Source organism: Podarcis melisellensis, assembly GCF_964234715.1.
Source record: "Podarcis melisellensis genome assembly, chromosome: 13".
Lineage (NCBI taxonomy): Eukaryota > Metazoa > Chordata > Lepidosauria > Squamata > Lacertidae > Podarcis > Podarcis melisellensis.
In genome coordinates, this window is record NC_138545.1 from 1,167,808 (window position 1) to 1,191,562 (window position 23,755).

The following is a 23,755-nucleotide window of genomic DNA, read 5'->3' on the forward strand; positions in this document are numbered from 1 at the left end:
TTTCCAAAACATTCCACTCTATCCACGATCTGCAGGGTTTGAAACAAGAATAACATCTTTGGCAATACATTCATCTTTACAGCTGCAATTCTTCCCGACAAGGTAAGTTTTAGTCTTGACCAGATTTCTAAATCCTTTTTAATTTCAATCCAGCATTTTTCATAATTATCTTTGAATAAGTTCAAATTTTTCCCGGTCAAATTCACCCCCAGGTATTTCACTTTTTTAGCCACATTTAACTCCGTTTCTTTCTGAAACTCATCTATTTCTAAAGAAGTCAGATTTTTCGCCAAAACCTTTGTTTTTTGTTTGTTCAACTTGAATCCTGCCACCTGACCAAACTCATAAATTAATTCTAAAGCTCTTTTAGTACTAGATTCTGGCTCCTGTAGTGTTAAAACCAAATCATCTGCAAAGGCCTTCAACTTGTATTGTTTACCTCCGACCTGTATTCCTTGTACCTCCCGATCCTTCCTAATCAAGTTCAGCAGTACCTCCAGGACCGAGATAAATAGCAGGGGTGATAGGGGGCACCCCTGTCGTGTTCCTTTTTCAATTCTGAACTCTTCTGTCACCACATTATTCACTATCAGTTTAGCTTTTTGCTCTGAATAGATTGCTTCTATACCATTTTGAAACGCCCCTCCCACTCCCATCCCTTCCAAATTTCTCTTCATAAATTTCCAAGATATATTGTCAAAGGCCTTCTCTGCATCTATAAAAATTAATACAGCTCTTGTGTTCAAATTTGTCTGTAGTAGCTCCAGAACATCTATAATGTTCCTAGTGTTGTCAGACAGATGTCTACCAGGGAGAAAGCCTGCTTGGTCTTTATGAATTACTTCATTCAGAACTTTTTTAAATCTACTTGCCAGAATGTCAGCAAAAATTTTGTAATCCACATTCAGGAGTGAAATAGGACGATAATTCTTGAGTTGAGTCTTTTCAGATTCCAATTTTGGTATCAAAGTGATGAATGCTTCTTTCCACGATTCCGGAGCCCCCTTCCCCTCCATAATTTGGTTACACACCTCCACCAATGGTTGAATCAAATAATCTTTTAAAACCTTGTAATATTTGGAGGTGAGTCCATCTGGGCCTGGGGATTTCCCCAATTGCATGTTCTGAATGGCACTTTCTATTTCCTGCTGTGTTATTCTGTAATTCAGGGTTGTTTGTTTATCTTGGGATAATTTTTTCAATCCGTTACTTTTTAAAAATTGAATAATCTCCTCCTCCGCCTGTGGACCTTGAGTAAACAGTTTTTTGAAATATCTCTGGAAACACTTTCTAATTTCTTCTGGTTTCTGAATACTTTCTCCATCAACCTCCAAGTTGGTAATAGAATTCAATTTGTGTCTCTTTTTCAGCTGCCATGCTAATAATTTTCCACATTTGTTTGCTGATTCAAAAGATCTTTGTTTCATTTGTTTAATTTTCCATTCTACTTCTTGGTTTATCAATTTGGCATATTGTGCTTGATGGAACTTAATTTCTCTTAACACTTCTTTTGACTTTGGGTTAAGTCTAAGTCTTTTTTCACCCTCTCGTATCTTCTCTAAAATCTTATCTCTTTTCCCATTCCAGAGTTTTTTCTTAATAGAATTTTGTTGAATCAGAAACCCCCTCATTACAGCTTTGCTTGCGTCCCAGATTGTTCTCTTGTCCACCGGGGTATTCATATTGATTTCAAAATAATCCTTCAACGTTTTTTGGGCCTTCTTCACAATCTCCTGATCTCTGAACAAAGTGTCATTCATTCTCCATCTGAAGGATCCAGCTGGCACAAGTCTCAGATCCATTTTCAATGCGTTATGGTCGGAGCAGGTTTTAGGGCAGATCTCTATTTTTTTTGTCTTAGGGGCCAGCCCTCTAGTTATCCAAATTTGGTCAATTCTTGTCCATGATAGGTGAGCCTCAGAAAAGAAAGTCCCTTCTTTACCTAGTGGGTTTTTGGTCCTCCAAATGTCGATCAAGTCCATATTGTCTGTCAGTTCAAAAAAAGATTTAGGTAGTCTGCCATCTTTAGTCAAATTTTGGTTTTGTGACTTATCCATATGTGTAGAGACGACTCCATTCATATCTCCCATCAAAATGATGTTAGTGTAGTCTATATGATCCAACATTATCTCATGCAGCTTTTTGTAAAATTCCGCTTTCCCCTCATTTGGTGCATATACTCCTACTATCAAAAATTTTTCTCCTTGTGTTTGGATTTCAATCGCCAAAATTCTTCCTTGTTCATCTTTAAATATCAACTTTGGTGCTAGGTTCTCTTTTGCATAAATCACTACTCCTCTTTTCTTAACTTTGTCTGAGGAAACAAATTCTTGGCCTAATTTTTTGTTAATTAAAACTCTCCTATGGAGCCTAGTCACATGTGTTTCTTGTAGGCATATGATGTCCAATTGTTCCTTTCTCAATATGTGAAAAATCTTTTTCCTTTTCTCAGGGGAATTTGCACCATGAATGTTCCAACTAAATAGCTGCAGAGACATCTTGAATCAAATTGTTAGCCAGTAGGAGTGTCTTTCTTGCTGTCAAGATCTGGAGGTATTGCACCAGGCGGAGGTGGTGGCCAGGCACCTGCTACTCCTTTCCGAAGGTCCTCCCCGTAGTCGTTCAAAAATTTTTCTTGGTCTTCTGCTGATCTAATTCTCACTTTTTTCCCTTTAATGCTGAAGGATAGTCCTTGAGGGAATTCCCACCTATAAGGGATTGTGTTGTTTCTCAGTAGGCTTGCGAGGTCTTTATATGCAATTCTTAAATCCAACAGCTGTTTCGGAATGTCTCTGAAGATTTCTGCAGTTCTTCCCTGAATCACCAATGTATTTTTAAAATGAAGGCCGAGTATGTTATCTTTTTCTTGCTTAGATCTCAAAATGACCAAGCAATCTCTTGGTTTGTCCTTCTTTGCTACTCTTCCCAGCCTGAAGGCGGTGACAATTTTAAAGTCCTTGTCTTCTGCGATACCCCAGAACTTTGATATTTCTGCCGTCAGGTAGCTGATCAAATCTTCTTTCTCAAGTTCTGGTATATTCCTAATCCTAAGGTTGCTTTCCCGGTTTTTCAATTCTGCCATGGACAGGTAGGCTTGCTGTTCATTAAGCTGTCTGCTCAGTGGTCTTACTTCTCCTCTTACTTCCTCTATCCTCTTTTTATTTTGGTCTGCCTTTAAATTTGCTTCTTCGGCTAATTTACGATTTTCTGCTGTTGTTGCCTGCAAATTTCCAATGGCCTCTAAATTTTTAGAAACTTGGTCAGTCAATTTGTTGATTGTGGCTGTCACCTGATCAAACTTAGAGGCCTGCTCATCTGCCTTTTTATTTAACGCTGCCAGCTGTTCCAAAATTTCCTTAGATACAGGATCTAGTCCTCCTGCAGCCATGTCCCGAAAAGCTGGCTGTTTAATTTCTCCTTCTTGCAGACCTGTAACTATTGGAACTGATGATCTGCGAGGCTGCACCGGCAAGGTTGTTTGTATTAGCTCAGATTGTTTTGCTTTTTTGGCAGCTCTTGTTTTTGCGGCTCCACTCATTCCACAGCTGTCCATGTAGCAAGGTCAAATTGTAAATCCCATGGGAAAGACAAACCGAAAGGTAAACATCCAGGCAGAAGCTTTACAAAAAACCCTGCAGTTCCCAGAGACTATATATTCCACAATCCAGTAGGGGGAGCTCCCCAAAAGTTAAGAGAAAAAAAAAAGGTGAAAAGTTTCCACCATTAAATTCCCCTCTTTAAAAGTTCCAAAAAGTTCCAAAAGTTAAAGAAAAACCGAAAACCAAGGGGTAGAACCTTCAAAAGTTCATTTAAACTAGCAGAGAGTACGTGTTCTTTACAGTGGTGCATGCACAGTTCCTTATTTGTAACCACAAAAGTAGCCCCAAAGTAACTTTAAAGTCTTATATACAGTTACCGCAGTCTGATGATTTTTGTATCCAGACAGCCCGAGAGCTGTTTTGAAACTTTGTAATCCACACAAAAAAGAAAGGAAGAGGTTGCTGCCTATATCCTCTTGTAAAAAAGAAATTCTCAACTTTTCTTAACTTTCCATGCACTTTAATTCGAATTTGCAAGGTGTACTCCAACTTCTTAAAAGTCCCTCTCAGCGCTTCAGATTTATAGCTCTTTGCTTGGTGTTTAAACAGAGCCGGAAGACGGACTTCCTTTTTAACGTCTCCCGCTTTCAGCCAAATTTCAGAAATTTAGAGTCCCAAATCTCAAAAACCTTACTCACGAGTAAGTTGATTCCAATCGAATGTTCAAGGAAGAAAGGTCAGCGCTCATCAGCAGCAGCCGCGCGGCTTCACTCCCGCGGAAAGAGCGATGAACTCACAGCACCGCTACCCCCTCCACGTTCCGGAGCCCCTTACGGGGTCCCTTCTTCGTTTCCGAGGTCGCTCTTGGTGCCCGCCGAGTCCCACGACCACAGGCTCACTCTACCTGTGGTTTTTCTTAACGGGTCTCCGCTTTGCCGTAGCGGACGACCCTTTTCCGCGGAGCCCCTCTTCACAGCGCGAAGAGGACCGCCATTGCTGTTTCGCGCCGCCTCCGGAAGTCGCGACAGTCTTTCTAAATAAAGACCGGGCCTACTGGCTGCTGTTTTGCTCTGACTTGCTCTGGTCGGTGTCTTCCTTTGCCCAAGAGAACCCTCGAAGTTTCCGTTAACAGTGGCACCCGCTTTTTTAGGACTGGGAGTAAGCCAGCCCCACCAGGTGGGCTTCTGCCTCCTGGAGGAATTGGCTAAGGACCTCCCCCCCATGGGAGTGGTCCTCCCAGCTGTTATATAAAAAACCCTGCTCCTTTGTCCCTTATGGGGAACCCAAGAACCCGTTAATGCAGGTTCCCTCTGTAATAAATGAAAATCTGCCCTTATTCCCTTATGGGGGACACAAGAGCCCTTAGAGAGTCCTTTGCAGGTTCTCCATCGGTCGGAGGAAAGAACAGAGGCCAAGCAGAGAAGATTGAGAAGGAAAGCAGCTAGTAAGCCTGATCTTTATTGAACTGTTGCAACAGGGTGCCCCCTTCACACGCAGGAGGAGGAGGAGGAACCCAGAACAATGGTGTGCCTGCCTTTATATAGACAATTTAAATTGCCCGCCCTGGAGTTCAAAACCACCCCCAGAAACATCATACCTACATCACAGAAAAGGCGGTCTACAACAGAAATCTGAGTTCGTTGTTTACCTCCTGTCTGGCAGGTTACCTGTTAATGGTCACTTGACTGGATACCCTGGGGAGCCTGGCCAGTCTTTTGTAATGATAAATACTCAGTTCCTGAGCCAGGTCACAGGCTCATATCCTATTCATACACAGACATACCCTTGAGACAGGATTTGTGAGGGCAAAGACAATGGGGAGGCTTTTCCATTTTCCTGGGACCTTAAAATTATTATAACGCCAGCCGTAGCTGGGAAAATGTGCTCCTAGCCACAGAGGGTTCTTGAGCGTGACAGAGAGGGGTCCAGGAGCACCCCAAAAACCCGCTCTTTCCAAGGGGGGGGTTACCCTGCCCCAGCCAGACACTCTCCAGCCTCCCCCAACCACAAAGCCAACATCCTCCCAGGTTCAAACTCTGTTAATTTCTACTCTTTCCACAAGTGCAGCTCTGCTTTTACAGACCCTGCTGGGTTTAGAAGACTTTATTAAAGCAGAATATAAAATTTGAAGTTCAGCAATTCACCAGCAGCACTTGAAAGCAGCAAAGAAGTTCCAGAAGCTAAAAGCTTCGCGGCTAAGTTCCTGGTGCCCAGCAAAGAGAGGTTTTGAAAATGTTTATAGCTTACCTTTTCCGTTTGTGGCTTCCAACAAGAGAACGGTCTCCCTCGGAAGGTCCCAGGAACTAGACTTGACAATCAACAGCCTTTCCTTGGACCTTGTCGGGACAGAAATTCCACCCACGTGCAACCAGACTCGTCCCGTGTGCCAATTTTCCCCCTTTGTTCCCCACCTTTCGCTTCTCATTGGCTGCTGAAACCGTCCTCTCCATTTTACGTACACGTTATAAAGTGAAATTTCAAGAAGCGTCTGCAGAAATTGTAGTGATCAGGTGGAATCGCTATGAGGAATTATGAAATATGCAGCAAGCCATTTGTGTCAGCAATGAAAGCATGGCGTTGACTGCGTTTGATTCATTGACAGTAATTTCTGATCAAATCCCACAAGCCTCTCCATCTCTGCCCATTTTTTTTCCCTACGCCTGACAGGCAAGTATAAGCATTCTAGACTCAGGCCAGTTACTTCCTCAGGCATCCTCAGTACATAAAGATAGTAGGTCACTTTGATGTAGGTTAGTCTTTAGATATATCTTAAGGGCCAGGAAGACAGTTCACAAGGAAATCGCAAATACTCTTTCCTTGCCTGTTTATGACCTCTGGGGTTTCCTAAAAGCATTCCTCCTGGCTTCCTATTTTATTTACTCTGAACTACTGTGCATGCTCAAGTAGGAAATCGTTTCTTTGTAGTTAACAGGATTTCTTCTGATCTGACTTTGTCCTATGAGGGGTTTTCTGAAATGCTCAGGGGAAATCTGATTGGTTCTTACGGACACCGTGTAAAAAATTATTTTGTGAATAAAACGACCTGGACCGAGGGGTGGAGAAGGAATTATTATTATACACACCCCTCCCAGAGTCTTGCTGGTCAAGCCTCGTGTGTATTCTATTAATCAGGGTCCAATCCTTCCTTGCTTTTGGGAACGCAACAGAAATCAATGACAACAAGCAGCACGGCTTCTTCTTGAGCAGAAGGACAGCCGTCCTTGCATTGTGTGCCTACAGGTCTCTGCCGCGGCACAGAAAAGCAGTGGCGTAGCGTGGGGGGTGCAGGGGGGCCGGCCCCACCGGGCGCAACATCTGGGGGTTAGGGTTAGGGGGTGCAAATCCACGGGTTAGGGGGTGCAAATTACTTGCCTAGACCCGGGTGCTGACAACCCACGCTACGCCACTGCAGAAAAGCCTCGCTTCACATGCCCCTGTCACTGCCAGGATCGGATTGCAGCCATCAGCAGTCTTACTCTCCTGTAAGCGCCATGGATCTGGGCCCGAAACCATGTTGTTGGGATACTGCCGGGGAGACGGGGGCATCAGGCAGGCCCCCAGTCATCTCTGGACAATCACCGGTCTCCCGTGAACAGCATCAGTCAGTCAGCAACACGAGCCTCAGATACGCTTAGAGACCCGTGCCCGCTCTGTCAGCAGAGTGTGTAAACCATCACACAGCAGATGAGGCGGACAGAGGAAGATGTAAGCATTATTTACAGCATTTATTCATCATAGTTCAGAAACAAAGGAAAACATGTCTGCATCCCTTCGTCTCCGGCAAAACAGCAGTATGGCAAAAGCAACATACAACGGAAGTTCCCAGCAGATAGTGCTGGAAGTAAACAGGCATGTGATACACGAATATCATGCCTGTCCCCTTTTAAGGTGGAATGGAACTATATCCTAACATGCCCACCCCTAGGCGGACACTCAATGCACTCCCTGGCGACCACAAAGGGCTCCTTGGCCGAGCTCACAGAGCCAGGAGGTCGGAGCTGGTGGAGGTCTCCACGAGGATGGAGCCCGGGGGGCAGGCAGGGGGTCCCCCTTGCAGCCGCAGCACCTGCCCACTGCCGGCGTCCGGGGGGGCCTCCGCAGCCAAGACTTTGACGTACCCCAGCCGGGTGCTGCGCAGGAACCGCCTGGCCCACACCTGTGGAGCGGGGAACAAAAGGAGAGGAATGTGAGATGGTAGACTAAGAAAGGTTATGGAAAACAGATTTGTAATTTACTGTTTGTTGTGAATTGAAAGAAAATTACTTCCACTTACGTAACCCTCTGGCTTAGTAAATACTATCTTTCCTTGCCATCCTTCCTTTCCTGTTTACTGCCTGTTTATGACCTCTGGGAGGGACGCAGGTGGCGCTGGGGGTTAAACCACAGAGCCTAGGACTTGCCAATCGGAAGGTTGGCAGTTCGAATCCCTTCGACGGGGTGAGCTCCCCTTACTCGGTCCCTGCTCCTGCCCACCTAGCAGTTCAAAAGCACGTCAAAGTGCAAGTAGATGAATAGGTATCGCTCCGGCGGGAAGGTAAACGGCGTTTCCATGCACTGCTCTGGTTCGCCAGAAGCGGCTTAGTCCCGCTGGCCACATGACATGGAAGCTGTCTATGGACAAATGCCGGCTTCCTCGGCCAATAAAGCGAGATGAGCGCCGCAACCCCAGAGTCGGCCATGACTGGACCTAATGATCAGGGGTCCCTTTACCTCTACCTATGACCTCCGGGGTTTGCTAAATGCATTCCTCCATCATTCCTGTTTTATTTACCCAAAACGTATGCACGCTCAAATTAGTTCTTTGTAGTTTTAACTTGGTAGGTTTTTTTTTTTAATGCTCAGAGAACATCTGACTGGTTCTTACAAGTGCTGTGTTAAAAGTTCTTTTGTTAATAAAAGGGACCTGGGCGAGGTTGGGACAGATTATTACTGGCACTTCCTCCCAGAGTCTTGCTGGCCAAGCCTCGTGTGTATTGTATTAACCCGGGTCCAATCCTTCCTTTGCCTTCAGAACATAACAGTAATAATAATAATAATAATAATAATAATAATAATAATAATAATAATAATAATAATTTATTATTTGTACCCCGCCCATCTGGCTGGGTTTCCCCAGCCACTCTGGGCGGCTTCCAACAAAGATGAAAAATACACTAAAATGTCACATATTAAAAACTTCCCTGAACAGGGCTGCCTTCAGATGTCTTCTGAATGTCAGGTAATTCTTTATCTCTTTGACATCTGGTGGGAGGGCGTTCCACAGGGCAGGGCGCCACTACCGAGAAGGCCCTCCGCCTGGTTCCCTGTAACTTCACTTCACACATGGAGGGAACCACCAGAAGGCCCTCGGAGCAGGACCTCAGCATCTGGGCAGAACGATGGGGGTGGAGACGCTCCTTCAGGTCTACTGGGCCTTTGAGGCCATTTAGGGCTTTCAAGGTCAGCACCAACACTTTGAATTGTGCTCGGAAACGTCCTGGAAGCCAATGTAGGTCTTTCAGGACTGGTGTTATATGGTCTCAGGTGGGAGATCATGTTGCTGCCCGTGTGTCCCCCCCCCCCATTCCACCCACCTCGATGCGGATGGGTTTCCGCGGGCGCCGGCGGCAGAAGACGGCCTTGAAGTTGAAGTCTGGGCTGGAGGTGGCCTTGTGGAGGCAGGATCGCACCACCTGGCCTTCGGAGCAGACCTTGACGTAGACATCTGGGGCTGGAGAGAGAGGGGGAGGGTGACACACCCCAGTCATTTGCCCCCAGGCCTCTTGCGGGACCCCTCTCCCGGGACCTAGGCCTTCCTCAAGAGCCCCTCCCTCACCAGCAACCCCCCTGGGCAAAGGTAGACTATCCCTGAATGTGGAGGCTCTGCACCACAGCCTAGAGCTGCTGGCAGCCGTCTCCTGCTGTCTCCCCCTTGAATTCGCCCTGTGCCTTTTGGCAAGCCATCTAGGGCATGCCCTCAACACCCGCGTTGTGGCAGCGAGATCCACAGAACAATCTGCCGTTCCTGCATGACAGAGGGTTGGGCTAGATGACCCTCAGGGTCTCCCCTCCAACTCCACCATTCTGCAGTTCTGGTCAGGGTTCCCCAAAGGGGTGGCATTTGGGAGAGGGGAGTGTCTTTCTGCAGAATCACAGAACTGCAGAGTTGGGAGGGACCCTCAGGGGTCATCTAGCCCAGTGTTTCCCAACCGGTGTTCCGCGGCACACTAGTGTGCCGCGGAGCCTTGCCTGGTGTGCCGTGGGAGGGAGGTGGGCGAGGGGCGGCGGCGGCGAGGATCCACGTCGAGCCGGGGGCGGCTCTGCGGTGGCGGTGCCGAGGTTTCTCTCTCCATTCTCCCCTCACACACACACACAGGAAATAACACAGGATCAGCTGACAGGACCCGGCCAATGGGGCGGCGGGGGGGCAGCGCGCGCAAAAGGGAGGAGCGCGAGACAGCGGACGAGGAGGAGGCCGGCATGTCCGGGCAGCAGCATGGAGCCTTGCATGTCCTTTCAGCCCCGCACCCACCGCAGACCCCTTCCTATGCCACTGGTAGCTAGGCGAGGCGGGGGGCACTGGGCGCCACACCTCGGCGCCTGCAGCGTGCCTGAGCCATGCGTCTGCGGGCGAACTGCCCGCAAGCTCCGCTCTGGCCTCTGCCCACCGCCTCAGCCTCCCTACAGCTGAGGGGGAGGCTGCAGCGAGGCTCCACGCAGCGCGCCCTGCCATGGCTCGCCCCCATGGCACTCGCCCCTGGCTGCAGGACGCGCGCGCCGCCCCGGGCCCCTGAGCGGCTAGCTGCGCCGCTGCGCTGAGCGCAAGGAATACGTCCTCTCCGAGTTCGGCGTCGTCTTCGTGGGCAGCGCGAACCGCATCTCCAGCTTCGGGTGGAACTTTGGCCAGGTAGGGGGAAGCCTTTGGGCAGGTGGGGGTGGAGACCGGGGTGGGGAGGGGTTAGGAGAGATGCTACCGGCGCCGTCCAGAAATGCCCAGAGCAACTGGAGCTCAGCTACGCGCACACATGCGCCCTCCAAATCCCGTTTCCCACCCCTTTCTCAAAAGAAGAGAGAAAAAATGGGTCCTGGGTGTGAAACCAAAGGACCTTTCCAGCTCCTCCTCAATTCCAGGTGTGGATGGCAATGCCTCGTGTCTCCTCCCCCGCGACCAGAGCACACTTCCTAGGCTGGTTGGACGGTCCCTGGGGGTCTTCGGGTTGCCATATTTTGAAGAGCAAAAAACAGGACACATTTGTCGACTTCTGCTTTTAGCTATGGATCAGTGGCCTAGCGTGGGGGGGTGCAGGGGGGGCCGGCCACACCGGGCGCAACATCTGGGGGTTAGTGTTAGGGGGCGCAAATCCACGGGTTAGGGGGCGCAAATTACTTGCATTGCCCCGGGTGCTGACAACCCACGCTACGCCACTGCGGCCCTGAACGAGCAGGAGAAGGAGCTCAAGTGACGCTGCGCGCTGACGTCACGGGGCTGTAATGGTGGTGTGCCTCGATATTTTTTTCATCAAACAAGTGTGCCTTTGCCCAAAAAAGGTTGGGAAACACTGATCTAGCCCAACCCGCTGCAATGCAGGAGTCATCGCAAGCTCACCTTTGCTGGAGTTGGGGAGCGCCAGCCCCACGGCCCGATGGACACAAACGGAGGTGATGAGCTGGTGGGATCCGGAGCAGCAGCTGCAGCGGGGAGGTGGGGGGTCATTGCGGTTGACGGCCCTGGGGGGCAGAGAGGGAGGGAAATAAGTGTATTTTTATTCTAATATAATAATAATAATAATAATAATAATAATAATAATAATAATAATAATTTTTATTTATACCCCGCCCACCCCGGCCAGAGCCAGGCTCAGGGCGGCTAACACCAATAAAATTACAGTAAAAACATAATAGGAAAAAAACAACCAGGTTAAAATGCAATTTAAATATGGGGGGGAAATAGCGTTACAGGAACATAGATCTGTATGGGGTTCCCAGGGGTCATCCAGTCCACCCCCTGCAATCCCTGCTTAGGGCCCCTTCGTCCAAAGCCCACCCACCCGCTAAACTCCCCTGTGAACTGCAGTTTGCCAACAACACCAGGAACCAGAGCTCTGCGAGGGGCACGTGAGCTCCCAGGAACTTTTTTTTGGGGGGGTGCTTTCAAATTAAATACACAGCCAAGGAGAGAAGCCCCACCAGCCTCTGTCTTTACGTTATCAGACAACCAGCTCCATCTGTCCAGAGGGAAAGGCACTCTGCCCATGCCCAGAGGAACGCTTGTCACCATCGTGAAATCTCAAGTTGCCAAGCTGAAAGGGGCTGCTGCGAAGAGGCCCGTCAGGGGAGGCGCGTGCACTCTGCAGAAGCTTAGAGGGAGGGAGACTGGGGTTCAAGGGGCCCTGCTCACCGCAGCCTGGCCGGGCGCTCGCTGTAGATGCGCAGGAGGAAGGCGCTGCTTTGGCCGGGGTCAAAGGTCGTGGGCAGGAGGGCGTAGCGGCCCCCGGGCACCTCCGCCCGGAGCAAGACGCTGCGGGAGTTGATGTAGGTGGAGCCGGCCGTTCGGGGCGGGATGCGGTGCAGGCGCCAAGTCCGGTTCTGCTCCACCTGCGAGGAAGGGAATTACATGGGACGGGGAGCGGACCCCAGAGGTCATCCAGTCCAACCCCGGAAAGGCAGGAATCGCTGCTCGAGAATCGCCAGGGGGGTGGCCAGCCAGCCTCTGCTCAGAGGCCTCCGTTGGGGTAGATGAGTCCTGGGGGTCCCCTTCCAACTCTGCAATTCAAATTGCAGCACCAACGCCCCCCTCCTCAGCCCCTCCCCTGCCATGTCAGGCAAGCCCCCCCCCCCCAGGGTAGTTCATTAAAAGCTTTGTTTTGAAAATTTCTTCTCCAAGGGTCTTATCTTACCACACTAGGGATTGTGTAGCTATATCTGAAATTTCATGCATGTCAGTTAATATCTTGACCCTCCTCTATGAAAATAGCTGTTTACTTGGCCGTTTTCCCATGTCGTGAAGGCTGAAATTTCAATTCAGCAGAGCAGGGTCAAGGTATCGCCATATTTTTTGCTCCATAAGACGCACCTGACCATAAGGCACACCTAGTTTTTAGAGGAGAAAAACAATAAAAAAAATATTCTGAAGGAAACAGTGGGTGTATGATTTTTGTGGTTCATGCTGTGGCCACAGACATGTGATCTGATGTTGAATTTGGGGTAGCCCAATGCAAAACTCCTGAGGATCCATGTGGATCTGTGCTTTGTAACCATGTTTTTGTTCCATTGCAGCCCCACGAAACAGTGGGTGCGCGATTTTTTGGGTGCAGGCTGTAGCCATGGACATGCTATGTGATCTGATGGTGAATTTGGGGTGACCCAATGCAAAAATCCTGAGGATCCATGGGCTTTTACCTCCCTCCTCCCAGGCAGTCTCTGCGTCCCTTATCTCCCTCCCAATCGCTTGCCGATCAGCTGCTTCCTTTCAACACTCCCTTCCCTCTTGTTTGCCTTAGTGACTTAGCTGGAGCAGTTTTTTGCTCCTCCTTTTCTTCTAATTTCTCTCCTCATTGCTTGTTTTAGTCTTCCTGTCTCCTCTCCTTTCAAGTTTGCTGTCTTTACCTCACCCTCCCAGGCAGCCTCCTTTATCTCTAGCCTCCCTTATCTCTCTCCCGATAGCTTGCCGATCAGCGGCTTTGTTTCAACACCCACTTCCCTCTTTTTAAAAAAAGAGCATGATCTGCTTTTTGCCCCTGGGCAATTCAGCTCCAGGGACCACGCATTCACTCCATAAGACGCACAGACATTTCCCCTTGCTTTTTAGGAGGGGAAAAGTGCATCTTATGGAGCGAAAAATCCGGTAACTGATATGCTTGAAATTTCAGATATAGCTATATAATCCCTAGTGTAGCAAGATAAGACCTTTGGAGAAGGCATTTTCAAAAAAAGAGTTTTTTATGAACCACCCTACTCTCCCCCGCACCCAGAGCTTCCTGCACCTCCCAAGCCCCCCCCCCCCAGAACAAGGTGCTTGGACTCACGCTGAAGAGCTCGAAGCCAATGGGGAGGTTGTGCCCCCCAGAGCCGGACCCCCGGAGCTGACGGGTGTCTTCCTGCTGCAATGAGATCAGGACCGAGTCTCGAACCCCAGACACGTCGAAGAAGAACTGGGGGGAGAAGAGAGAAAACGTCAGCCTATTGTTTTGACTGCTTATATGGTATACATACATACACACATACACACACAGATGATAGATAGATGATAGATAGATAGATAGATAGATGATAGATAGATAGATAGATAGATAGATAGATAGATAGATAGATGATAGATAGATGGATAGATGATAGATAGATAGATAGATAGATAGATAGATAGATAGATAGATGATAGATAGATGATAGAGATAGAGATAGAGATAGAGATAGAGATAGAGATAGAGATAGAGATAGAGATGATAGAGATAGAGATAGAGAGATAGATAGATAGATAGATAGATAGATAGAGAGAGAGATATGATAGATAGATTTGTTCTTGTTCTTATTTTTATTATGTACCATACAGTGGTACCTCTGGTTGCAGACACAATCCGTTCCGGGGTGCCTTTCGCACCCTGTAAAGTCCGTAACCAGAGCGGCACTTCTGGGCATGTGCAAAGCGCAATAGAGCACTTCTGCACATACGCGAACCATGCAGAACGCTTCTGCGTATGTGGCGAAACACTGAAATAAACACTTCCGGGTTTACCATGTTCTTAACCTGAAAAAAATGCAATGTGAAGCATTCGCAAGAAGAGGTATGACTGTATAGGCCTGACTATAAGCCTCACCTTTTTTTTTCCAAATTCCGACCATGAAAAGTTAAAATGTGGCTTAAATTCGCTAACTTAAAAAACTGGCTTTTACGATATCGTTGCTGAAACAGATATATGGTAAAAGGGAACAGATGTGAGCGCCTGCAGAATTTTAAGGGAGCGGCTTATATTCCGGGATTGTCTTTTTTTTCTCCCCGCCCCCCCCCCCTTTGAATTTTGAAGGTGCAGCTTATATTCGGGCTAATACGGTATTTTGTGTTTTTTATCTTGCGTTTTTATGCTGTGCACCGCCCTGAGATCTACGGATGGAGGGCAGTATAGAAATTTAATAAATCAATAAATTTACATAATCGAACTGCAGAATTGGGAGCGACCCCAGTGGTCATCTAGTCCAACCCGCCTTGCAATGCAGGAATCGCAGCAAAAATGGAAAAGCAAGGGGACTTAAAGCAAAAGAAATAAAATGCTCAAAAAGAGAACTCAGCCTGCCGCCCTTATTCTCAGCTTGCAAACCAAAACTGATGAGGTTTTTGAAATACGGGGTCCCAGAACATCCTTCACTTCCCCCCAATCACCTGGGGGTTCTCCAGGAAGGTGTCCCGGTGGTTGAGGCAGCCCCCTGCCCGCCTCTTCTGGGGGTCCCACTCCCCAAACTGCAGACCCTCCACCCAGCTCCTCCGGCAGCTCAGCCTCGACGTGTTCATGCGGCGGCAGATGACGACGTCTGTGAAATGGGCACAGAAGTCCTCAAAGCTCATCCTGCCGGGAAAGTCAGGAAGACGGGGAAGAAGAGTCAGGCAGGGACTGGCGAGGTCAGAAATATTCTCCTTCAACCTTCCTGTACATGTGTGTGGCTTGGCTCACTTACTCGAGCTGCCTGGAGCTCCTTAGACACACTCTCTCAATGAACCAAAGAGAGTGAAAGATGACAAAACATTGGGGTGTGTAGACTTTGCAGCTTATTTTTTTAGTTGCAATTTAGTGAATATTGCTTCAGAGATTAAAACGCCTTATTGGTTTTCTAATCAGATGGTGTGACATGATCCAATTGTGACGTCCAGCTATATTTTAGTTTGCTGGTTTGCTAATATAGTGTTTTATCAGTTGCAATTACTGACGTTGTGCAGTTATTTGTTGCTTGTGAGCTGTTCTGGGACTCATTTGAACTGGAACAGAAATACTATCCCGTTAGTCAATCAATCAATCAATCAATCAATCAATCCATCCATCAGCTGTCAGAATCTGGTCTTGCCAGACTGGGAGTGGGGCTGAAGAGGCTACCCCATGGAGAGGGAAAGAGGGGCCAGCCTACCTTGGGGTCTTTTCACATCCTAGAGCAGGCACCCCCAAACTCAGCCCTCCAGATGTTTTGGGACTACAACTCCCATCATCCCTAGCTAACAGGACCAGTGGTCAGGGATGATGGGAATTGTAGTCCCAAACATCTGGAGGGCCGGAGTTTGCCTGTGCCTGTCCTAGAGACCTGCAGCCAACCCCTGAAATGGAGCCTTGCAGGATCGGACCCCGAGGGGCACCACAATAAAGAGAGACCAATGGAGACCCCCCCCAAAAAAAACCCAACTTACCAGAATTCGCCATCGTCCCGGACGGTCACCCCCATTTGCTTCCGGTTTCTCTGGCTCACCTTCTGCCATTCTGGGGACCTGTGAAGGGGGGGGAGGTTTTAAGTGAGACCCTCCGCCCCTCGAGCAGGACCCTCTCTAACAGCCCCCCAGAGCCCACCCTGTCTCCTTTCCCCTCCAGGGGGAGCCCACCACATTGCATTGCAGGGGGTCGGGCTGGATGACCTTTGGGTTCCCCTTCCCGCTCTACATTCTAGGATTCGTTGGAGGTTTTAAAGCAGAGATCAGGTGACCATTTCTTTAGGGATTATTCAACTGCGATTCTTGCCTTGTCGGGGTTGGACTAGATGACCGCTGGGGTCCCCTCCTATCTCTACAGGCCCATTATTCTGTGACTAAGGGGGCTGACTTCTCCCCTGCACTGTGAGGACTACAAGAAGCTCTGCGAGGAGTAATTGAAGAAATATTGTAAAAATGGAAAGGAAGAAATGATTTGCTAGAAAATGTAGAGGCAATATTAAGTTAAGAATTGCAGGAGAAATACCGGTAATTAAGACGGAAGGCTATCAGAGATGCTGAAGGAAGTCCAAATAAGGATATATGTATAATAATTTGTGTGGTATCTCTTAATTTTCTATGCTAAAATTAATAAAAAAGATTCCACCCCCAAAAAAGATTCCTGCACTGTGGGGGTTGGACTAGATGACCACTGGTGCCCCCTCTTATCTCTACAGGTCCATAATTCTGCGACTAAGGGGGCTGACTGCTCCCCCTGGGCCCCTTCCGCCCCCCCTAATGCAGCCTTCCCGCGCCCCCCCTTACTTGTCGCTCCAGGCCCCGTTCCATTCCACCGTCCCCCAGGGGTTCCGCATGCGAATCAGCTGCAGCTTCTTGACCTTGAAGAGCTCCAGGAGGTTCCTCCGGCGCAGGTGGACGGTCCTGACCGCCGTGACCCCGTAGGCGTGGCCCCGGACCAGGCCGCAGGGCAGCTCGGCCTCGGGCCCCTCGCCAGGGAGGGACTGCGGGGGGACACAACACACATAGATTCAGAGAACGGCCATGCAAGACAAAGAACGCCACGTGGTGGTCTTGCAGGAAGGTTAAGGCTTCCTGGGAAACAATAGACAATGAAAGGAAAAAGATGTTCAAAATAACATTTGTAAAAAGAACAAAGCCTTTCTCTTGGGAATTATATATTTCCCCAAAAAATTTTTTATTGGTTTTCACAATATTGTAAACAAACAAACAAGACAAACAAACATAACAAAGATAAATCATAGCCTTATTGAAAATTACAGTTATTAACTTTGTTAAAAGACTTCCTCGCTTCCCCTTGGTTGAATTTCATTGCCTGTCCTTTTAAGAGTTTTACAAATCCCAATTTTTATAAAATTTAACTTAAACATTAACATCCTTAAATCTTCACCTTATATAATTAAACATATTAATTCATCACTTAACATAAACAAAATCCTAAGCCTGATTAAGTATCTGCAAGCTATTTCCAGTTAATTTAGCTTAACCAATTTAACTAAATAGACTTTCTCTTGGGACTTATAGGAACAGAACTAGCTAAATTGTATAGAAACTTAATTCATGTCTGCAACTACAGCAGCAAGAATGTTACTTTCTATCCTATGGGGTGGTCTTGCAGTAAAGTTAAAGCTTACTGGGAAACAATATACAATGAATTGAAAAAAGATGTTTAAAGTAACATTTGTTAAAAAACAAACAAAACCCAGGAGCTTTTCATCTGGGAATTATAGGGGTGGAACTACCTAAATTGTACAGAAACTTATTCATGTCTGCTACTACAGCGGCAAGAATGTTATTTGCCCAAAAAGGGAAAGGAGAAGTCCCAGCTAAAGAGGAATGGATACAAAAATATGCAGAAATGGCAAAACTTACTGGAAGAATAAGAAATCCAGATAACGAACTTTTTTATCAAAGAGTGGAAATGGTTTACTGAATTATTTACAGGTAAATTGCAAACAGGTAAAAAAAAAACCACTGGTAGGATTATTGTAATAACCTGCAGTTACGTAAGAGTAAATATTGGAAGAAGATAAACGAGCGGGTTAAGTGAATTTGGATATGCAGAAGATGTTAAAAAATAAATTTAAGGAGCCGCAGAAAGAGGGGGAAGGAAGTCAGGTTCTGAAATGTCAAAAGGATTGTAAAAGCAGTGAAATGTATATGTCTGAAAAGCAGAAATCCCCAACCACAGCCCCGCGAGGAAAGCCAAGAGACAGAGTCTGGCCTTCAGGGTCACACCCAGCGAGCGCCGGGGTTGTCCGAACGCCGGTCTCTTTCGGCGCTCTAACCACTGCGCCGCGCTGTCTCTCCTTCACCTCGGCCTCTTTTCTCACCCGGATGGAGCAGCTGACGAGAGCCGCCCGGGCGTGGGCTTTCTTCAGCTGCTGGAAGAGCTCCTTCCTCTTCTCGGGGTCCGTGCCAAAGCCCCCCTCGTCCAGCGCCAGGGGCTCCGAAATGCCCCCCGAAAAGTCCACCAGCGCCTCGGCCGTGTTGCCACCCTCCAGGGCCTCATAGCACCCATTCAGCCTGGGGAGGAGGGGGGAAAGGGTGGGTGGGCCGGAATGCCCAGCGGTCAGCGGGGAGGGGACCCCCCCATGCTGAAGTTGGGGCTGGGGTGTGCTGGTCACTCCCCAATGACCAGTCTTCTGGGCAAAGGAACAAGGCCCATCCTCAGAGCAGGTGCTCTAACCATTCGACCACACAGCCCTGGGGGGGATTACAGCCAGCCAGCTGCCCCAATGGAGAGTCTGTCTGGAGGAAGGTCTGAGCAGTCTAGCCGCCCTCCCCACACTTGCAAAGCCCATTATTGACATTTATTAAGACTGAAAGCGGACTTTAACTTCCTTTTCCTTCGGTGATGGAACTCCTATTTGGGGACTTCCCTGTCTTTTCTGGAGTCTGGAGAGTTGGCCTTTGTGAAGATTTGCCGTTTTCTCCCCCCAAACAGTTTTCGATCTGGGCTTCCACTGAAATGAGGCTGCATTTTAAGTAGTTAATCTTGTTTTTCAGTTGTATTTTAATCAATTGTTTTTATACTGGGTGTTAGCTGCCCTGAGCCCGGTCTTGGCCGGGGAGGGCGGGGTATAAATAAAATTAAATAATAATAAATAATAATATCTGGCAAAACATAATGGTTGATAGAAAATAGAATAGCTGGATATTAATTTGAGCGAATATATTAGTATATTTAGCTGGCGTGCAGAGAAATCAGAAGCCATTTCATCTTTTTCTATGTTTCCTTTTACTTTTCCCCTTCTCCTGTTCGTTTTTCTAGATTAGATTTTTTTTTAAAGTACTCTGGAATATTATAAAAAGAGCCACATGACATCTGACAGCTGTCCGTCAGGGGTTCTTGAGTCGCGATTCCTGCGTTGCGACTGCGGAACTCCCTGCTACAGGAGCCAACCTGGATGCCTTTAAAAAAGGATCACACAAATTCATGGAGGAGGAAAGATCTATTGATTATTGCTCTGCGTCCACAGTCAAAGCTTCTGAATCACAGTTGCAGGAAATCGCGGGACGGGGGAGTGCTCCTGTGTTCGAATCCTGACCGCAGGCTTCCGCACTGGGGCATCCACTTGGCCACTGTGAGAACAGGGCTAGATGGGCTCCTATTGGCCCGATCCAGCAGCCAATGGGGGTTCTTCAGAAGTTCTAATGGAGCCTCCAGCTGCAGAGGCAGTCTATTTTGTTGGGAAACTATGTACGTGCAGCTACTCACACAGAGTCAATTAAGGTTTGCCAGACAGCCAGAAGGTCATGTGAAGGAGGAAGTCTGCCTGGTGATAACAGAGACATGGAGACAGCTCCCTGATTGGTCAAGTTCTCCCAAAGGAGTGATAATTAATGGCCTACTAACTAGAATGTGTTATTTCAGTGTTCAGAGGTTCAGTGTGTCAGTGAGTGTAGGAGTTGTGAGTCGTGTCAGAGAGAGCTAGCAAAAGATCTGTGTTCTGTTCCTGTAAATAGGTCAAGGTAAAGGGACCCCTGACCATTAGGTCCAGTCATGACTGACTCTGGGGTTGCGGCGCTCATCTCGCTTTGCTGGCCGAGGGAGCCGGCGTACAGCTTCCGGGTCATGTGGCCAGCAGGACTAAGCCGCTTATGGCGAACCAGAGCAGCGCATGGAAATGGGGTTTACCTTCCCGCCGGAGTGGTACCTATTTATCTACTTGCACTCTGATGTACTTTCGAACTGCTAGGTTGGCAGGAGCAGGGACCGAGCAATGGGAGCTCACCCTGTCACGGGGATTCGAACCACCGACCTTCTGATCGGCAAGTCCTAGGCTCTGTGGTTTAACCCACAGCGCTACCCGCGTCCTGGTGTTCCTGTAAACAGTCCGCTGTATATAATAAACACCTAACTAAAAGTTCCTGGTTCCTGCTTCGTCTATCCTGTCTGCAGCCAAGTCGCCAATTGCTTCCGTGGATTCTGCGTTGACTCTGCTAGGTCTGGCTAAGCTCCTGCAACGAGTCAGAAAGTTGCGAAACACCAATAGCTTTTGCCCGTATATCTCGCTCCCTAGGCTCTTGGGGTCCTTTGGCTATTTTGAGGCCAGGATCCTGAACCAGCTGGCCTGATCCAGTAGCAGGTCTCTCCTTACACCCTTGAGAAGACCCCTACCCAATTCCCCCGCCATTTTGCCCCACCCACTTGGCGTAGGCCTTCTCCAGGAGGGCGCTCCAGAACTCGCGGGGCTCGGCCGAGCGGCAGAAGAGGAGCTGTCCCTGGCGGCAGGGCAGCCGGTCGTCCACCACAACCTCCGTCCAGCTGCCCCAGCGCCAGAAGCGGAAGCAGAAGATGCCGCCGTAGGCGTGGGGCCGGCCAGGGTCCCAATCCTGCTCCCGGGGGTTGGGGATGACCTGAGGGAAGAGAAGCAGGAAGGGCTTTGGACTCGGCAGGAGGAGGTCAAAGAAAAAGGCCGAGACACAAACTCGGCAGATCAGGGGAATGCTGAGGACATAGTTTATCTCGATTTCAGGAGGGCTTTTGACAAAGTCCCCCAGGATATTCTCGTGAGGAAGCTGGTAAAATGGGGGTGCGGCGAGGTAACTGTTAGGTGGATTTGTAGCTGGCTGACTGACCGAACCCTGAATGGGTCACTTTGCACATGCCCAGAGGCACTCAAAGGAGCCAGAATCAAGGCTAGGTTCTGGGTTTAAAAAAAACAGACTTTTTTTCTCTTTATTTTTTCTTTTCTTCTCTTTTTTTATATATGTGTGCTTATCTGAAATATATACGTATGTATGTATTTGCAATATTTAGCTTATATTTTGTAATAACTATGTTAAATAAATTAATTTTGAAAAATAAAAAGAGAGAGACTGGATTCTGCAGGCCTGGCACCCAGACACCCCTCAGAGGGCAGCCCTCTGGACAGGGCTGCACCTCTCTTTCGGGCACTCTGCACATGCCCAGGGACACCCTGGCCTGAACCAAACCAGCCCCGGTTCACATCAGGGCTTGATCCCGCTTGCAAACAAGAGAGAGGCTGGTGTCTGCTTGGGCAGAGGGGGGAGAGAAGGGGGATGGGGGGTGGGCAAAGGAGGGGCCCCTACCTTCTTCCAGATGCTGGGCTCGCTGGCCAGGCAGGAGGCGGCCGCCACAAACCAGCAGTTCCCGAGGCTGCCCTGGTGCAGGTCCCTGGGGCTGATGCCGTCCACAAAGAGCCGGGGGTCAGCGCAAAGCTCCTGGCCAAGGGAAAGAGGGATTACACCAAACAAAAGAATATTACCATGAAAATCCCTGAAACGAGAAGTAATTGACTATGGAATTGAATTAAAAGGTAAAGGTAAAGGTACCCCTGCCCATACAGGCCAGTCTTGACAGACTTTGGGGTTGTGCGCCCATCTCACTTAAGAGGCCAGGGGCCAGCGCTGTCCGGAGATACTTCCGGGTCACGTGGCCAGCGTGACATTGCTGCTCTGGCGAGCCAGAGCCGCACACGGAAACGCCGTTTACCTTCCCGCTGGTAAGCGGTCCCTAATTATCTACTTGCACCCGGAGGTGCTTTTGAACTGCTAGGTTGGCAGGCGCTGGGACCGAGCTGCGGGAGCGCAATCCACCGCAGGGATTCAAACCGCCAACCTTTCGATCGGCAAGTCCTAGGCGCTGAGGCTTTAACCCACAGCGCCACCTGCGTCCCATAGAATTGAATTAAAGAACAAAAATCAAAAAATTAACTAGAATTAAAGAAAGTCTTTACGAGATGCCGGCTACAAAACTCGTTTCACTGAACTAATCCGTTTCCTCAAAAGGAAATGAAGAAATTATAAGATTTTAAGTGATATCAAACAAGGTCAAGAGCAGGGCTGAAAATGCTTCCTCGAGTTTACAAAAAAAAGGGGGTGAAAACCTCAATGACAAGTTTTAAAGATAGCCCTGATTAAGAGAACCAAGCAGTAGGGATAAGAAATTGAGGTTTTACGTTTCAAACAGACTCAGAAACTGCTGAGGTCTGCGGCTGATAAGTAACCAAACATTTAGACCCCTGTGTTGCAAGCAAATATCTGTAATAGCCAAAGGCAACACCAAGCACAGCAATGCGATGTCAATATAAACTCTTTTTTTATAATCTATACAGAACATAATCTCTAGAAAACATAGAACCAAATCAGCATAAGTCTCTAGGTCTCTGAAAGTCTTTGTGAGCAATGCAAGTCTCTGGGAGAAGCAATGGGTCAGAGTCTTATCTTGTGAAAACAAGCTGTGAAGCTTTGTTTAATGATGTTTAATGATAGTTGTAGTTTCCGGGTCACCTTCGAAGGCAGTCCCACGTAGAGCACATGGCAGTAGTCCAAGCGGGAGATAACCAGAGCATGCACCATTCTGGCCAGACAGTCCATGGGCAGGAAGGGTCTCATCCTGCGCACCAGATGGAGCTGGCAGACAGCTGCCCTGGACACAGAACTGACCTGCGCCTCCATGGACAGCGGTGAGTCCAAAATGACTCCCAGGCTGCGCACCTGGTCCTTCAGGGGCACAATTGCCCCATTCAGGACCAGGGAGTCCCCCACACCTGCCCAGGCCCCCACTCTCTCCCACCCACCCATTTGGGGTCAAGGACACACCCTCCTCTTGGAGGGAACCCCAAGTCTATGGGGGTCTGCCAAGCTGCAGTCCATTGGGTGCAGTAGGATTCCCCATCCCACCCCAAGACCCCATATTTATGTATTCATTTAATTCCCACCCCACTTTCCCCTCCTAATACAGGGATAGCTCAGTTGGCAGACTCCTTAATCTCAAGGTTGCGGGTTCGAGCCCCACGTTGGGCCAAAGACTCCTGCATTGCACACAGGGTTGGACTAGAGAGCCTCTGAGGGTCCCTTGAGACTCTGCAATTCCGTGATTCAAGGGGGGCTCCCCTTCTCAATAATCCCTGTGAGAGGGATTATCGCCTGAGATAAGGCGGGGAGCCTGGCCCCCAAGGGAGCTTCACGGGGGCTGAGTGGTGGAATGTGAACCCTGGCCTCTCCAGCACTCTAACCACTAGGCGCCCCTGTCTCCTGCTCACCCCAGGGCGCTTCCAGGAGACTCCCTGCAGAGGGTCTCTGCGGTAGAAGAGGGAGGCGTTTGTGGCCGGGAACTCGGGGTCCTCAAAGAGGCTCTGCTGCTGCAGGCAGCGCTTCTTCAGGTGCTGGTAGCGCTGGCCCCGGAAGAACTTCAGCCTGGAAGGCATGGCGACCTGGGGGGGGGGGACACAGGGCAGGGGGCTGCAGAATTATGGGGGTAGGGGGGAAAGGGAACAAAAACGCAGGTTAGGAGGCAGATTTCCATAGCTATCGTTCGATTGACGTTGGAGTGAGACTGAGTTGAGAA

General features: G+C 48.7%; 1 protein-coding gene across 1 annotated transcript; it reads right to left on the bottom strand.

The window, feature by feature from the left end:
• Positions 1-7,245: 7,245 nt before the first annotated feature.
• Positions 7,246-23,649, bottom strand: LOC309355739 (calpain-5-like). Its single transcript, XM_081886832.1, has 12 exons — positions 23,451-23,649; positions 21,496-21,627; positions 20,591-20,799; positions 18,270-18,462; positions 16,723-16,919; positions 15,904-15,981; positions 14,893-15,076; positions 13,544-13,669; positions 11,917-12,113; positions 11,125-11,246; positions 9,113-9,249; positions 7,246-7,695 (listed from the first exon to the last, which is right to left on the bottom strand). The coding sequence occupies exons 1-12, from the start codon at positions 23,613-23,615 to the stop codon at positions 7,516-7,518; spliced, it is 1,920 nt and encodes a 639-aa protein (XP_081742958.1). The 5' UTR covers positions 23,616-23,649; the 3' UTR covers positions 7,246-7,515.
• Between the last annotated feature and the right edge of the window lie 106 nt (positions 23,650-23,755).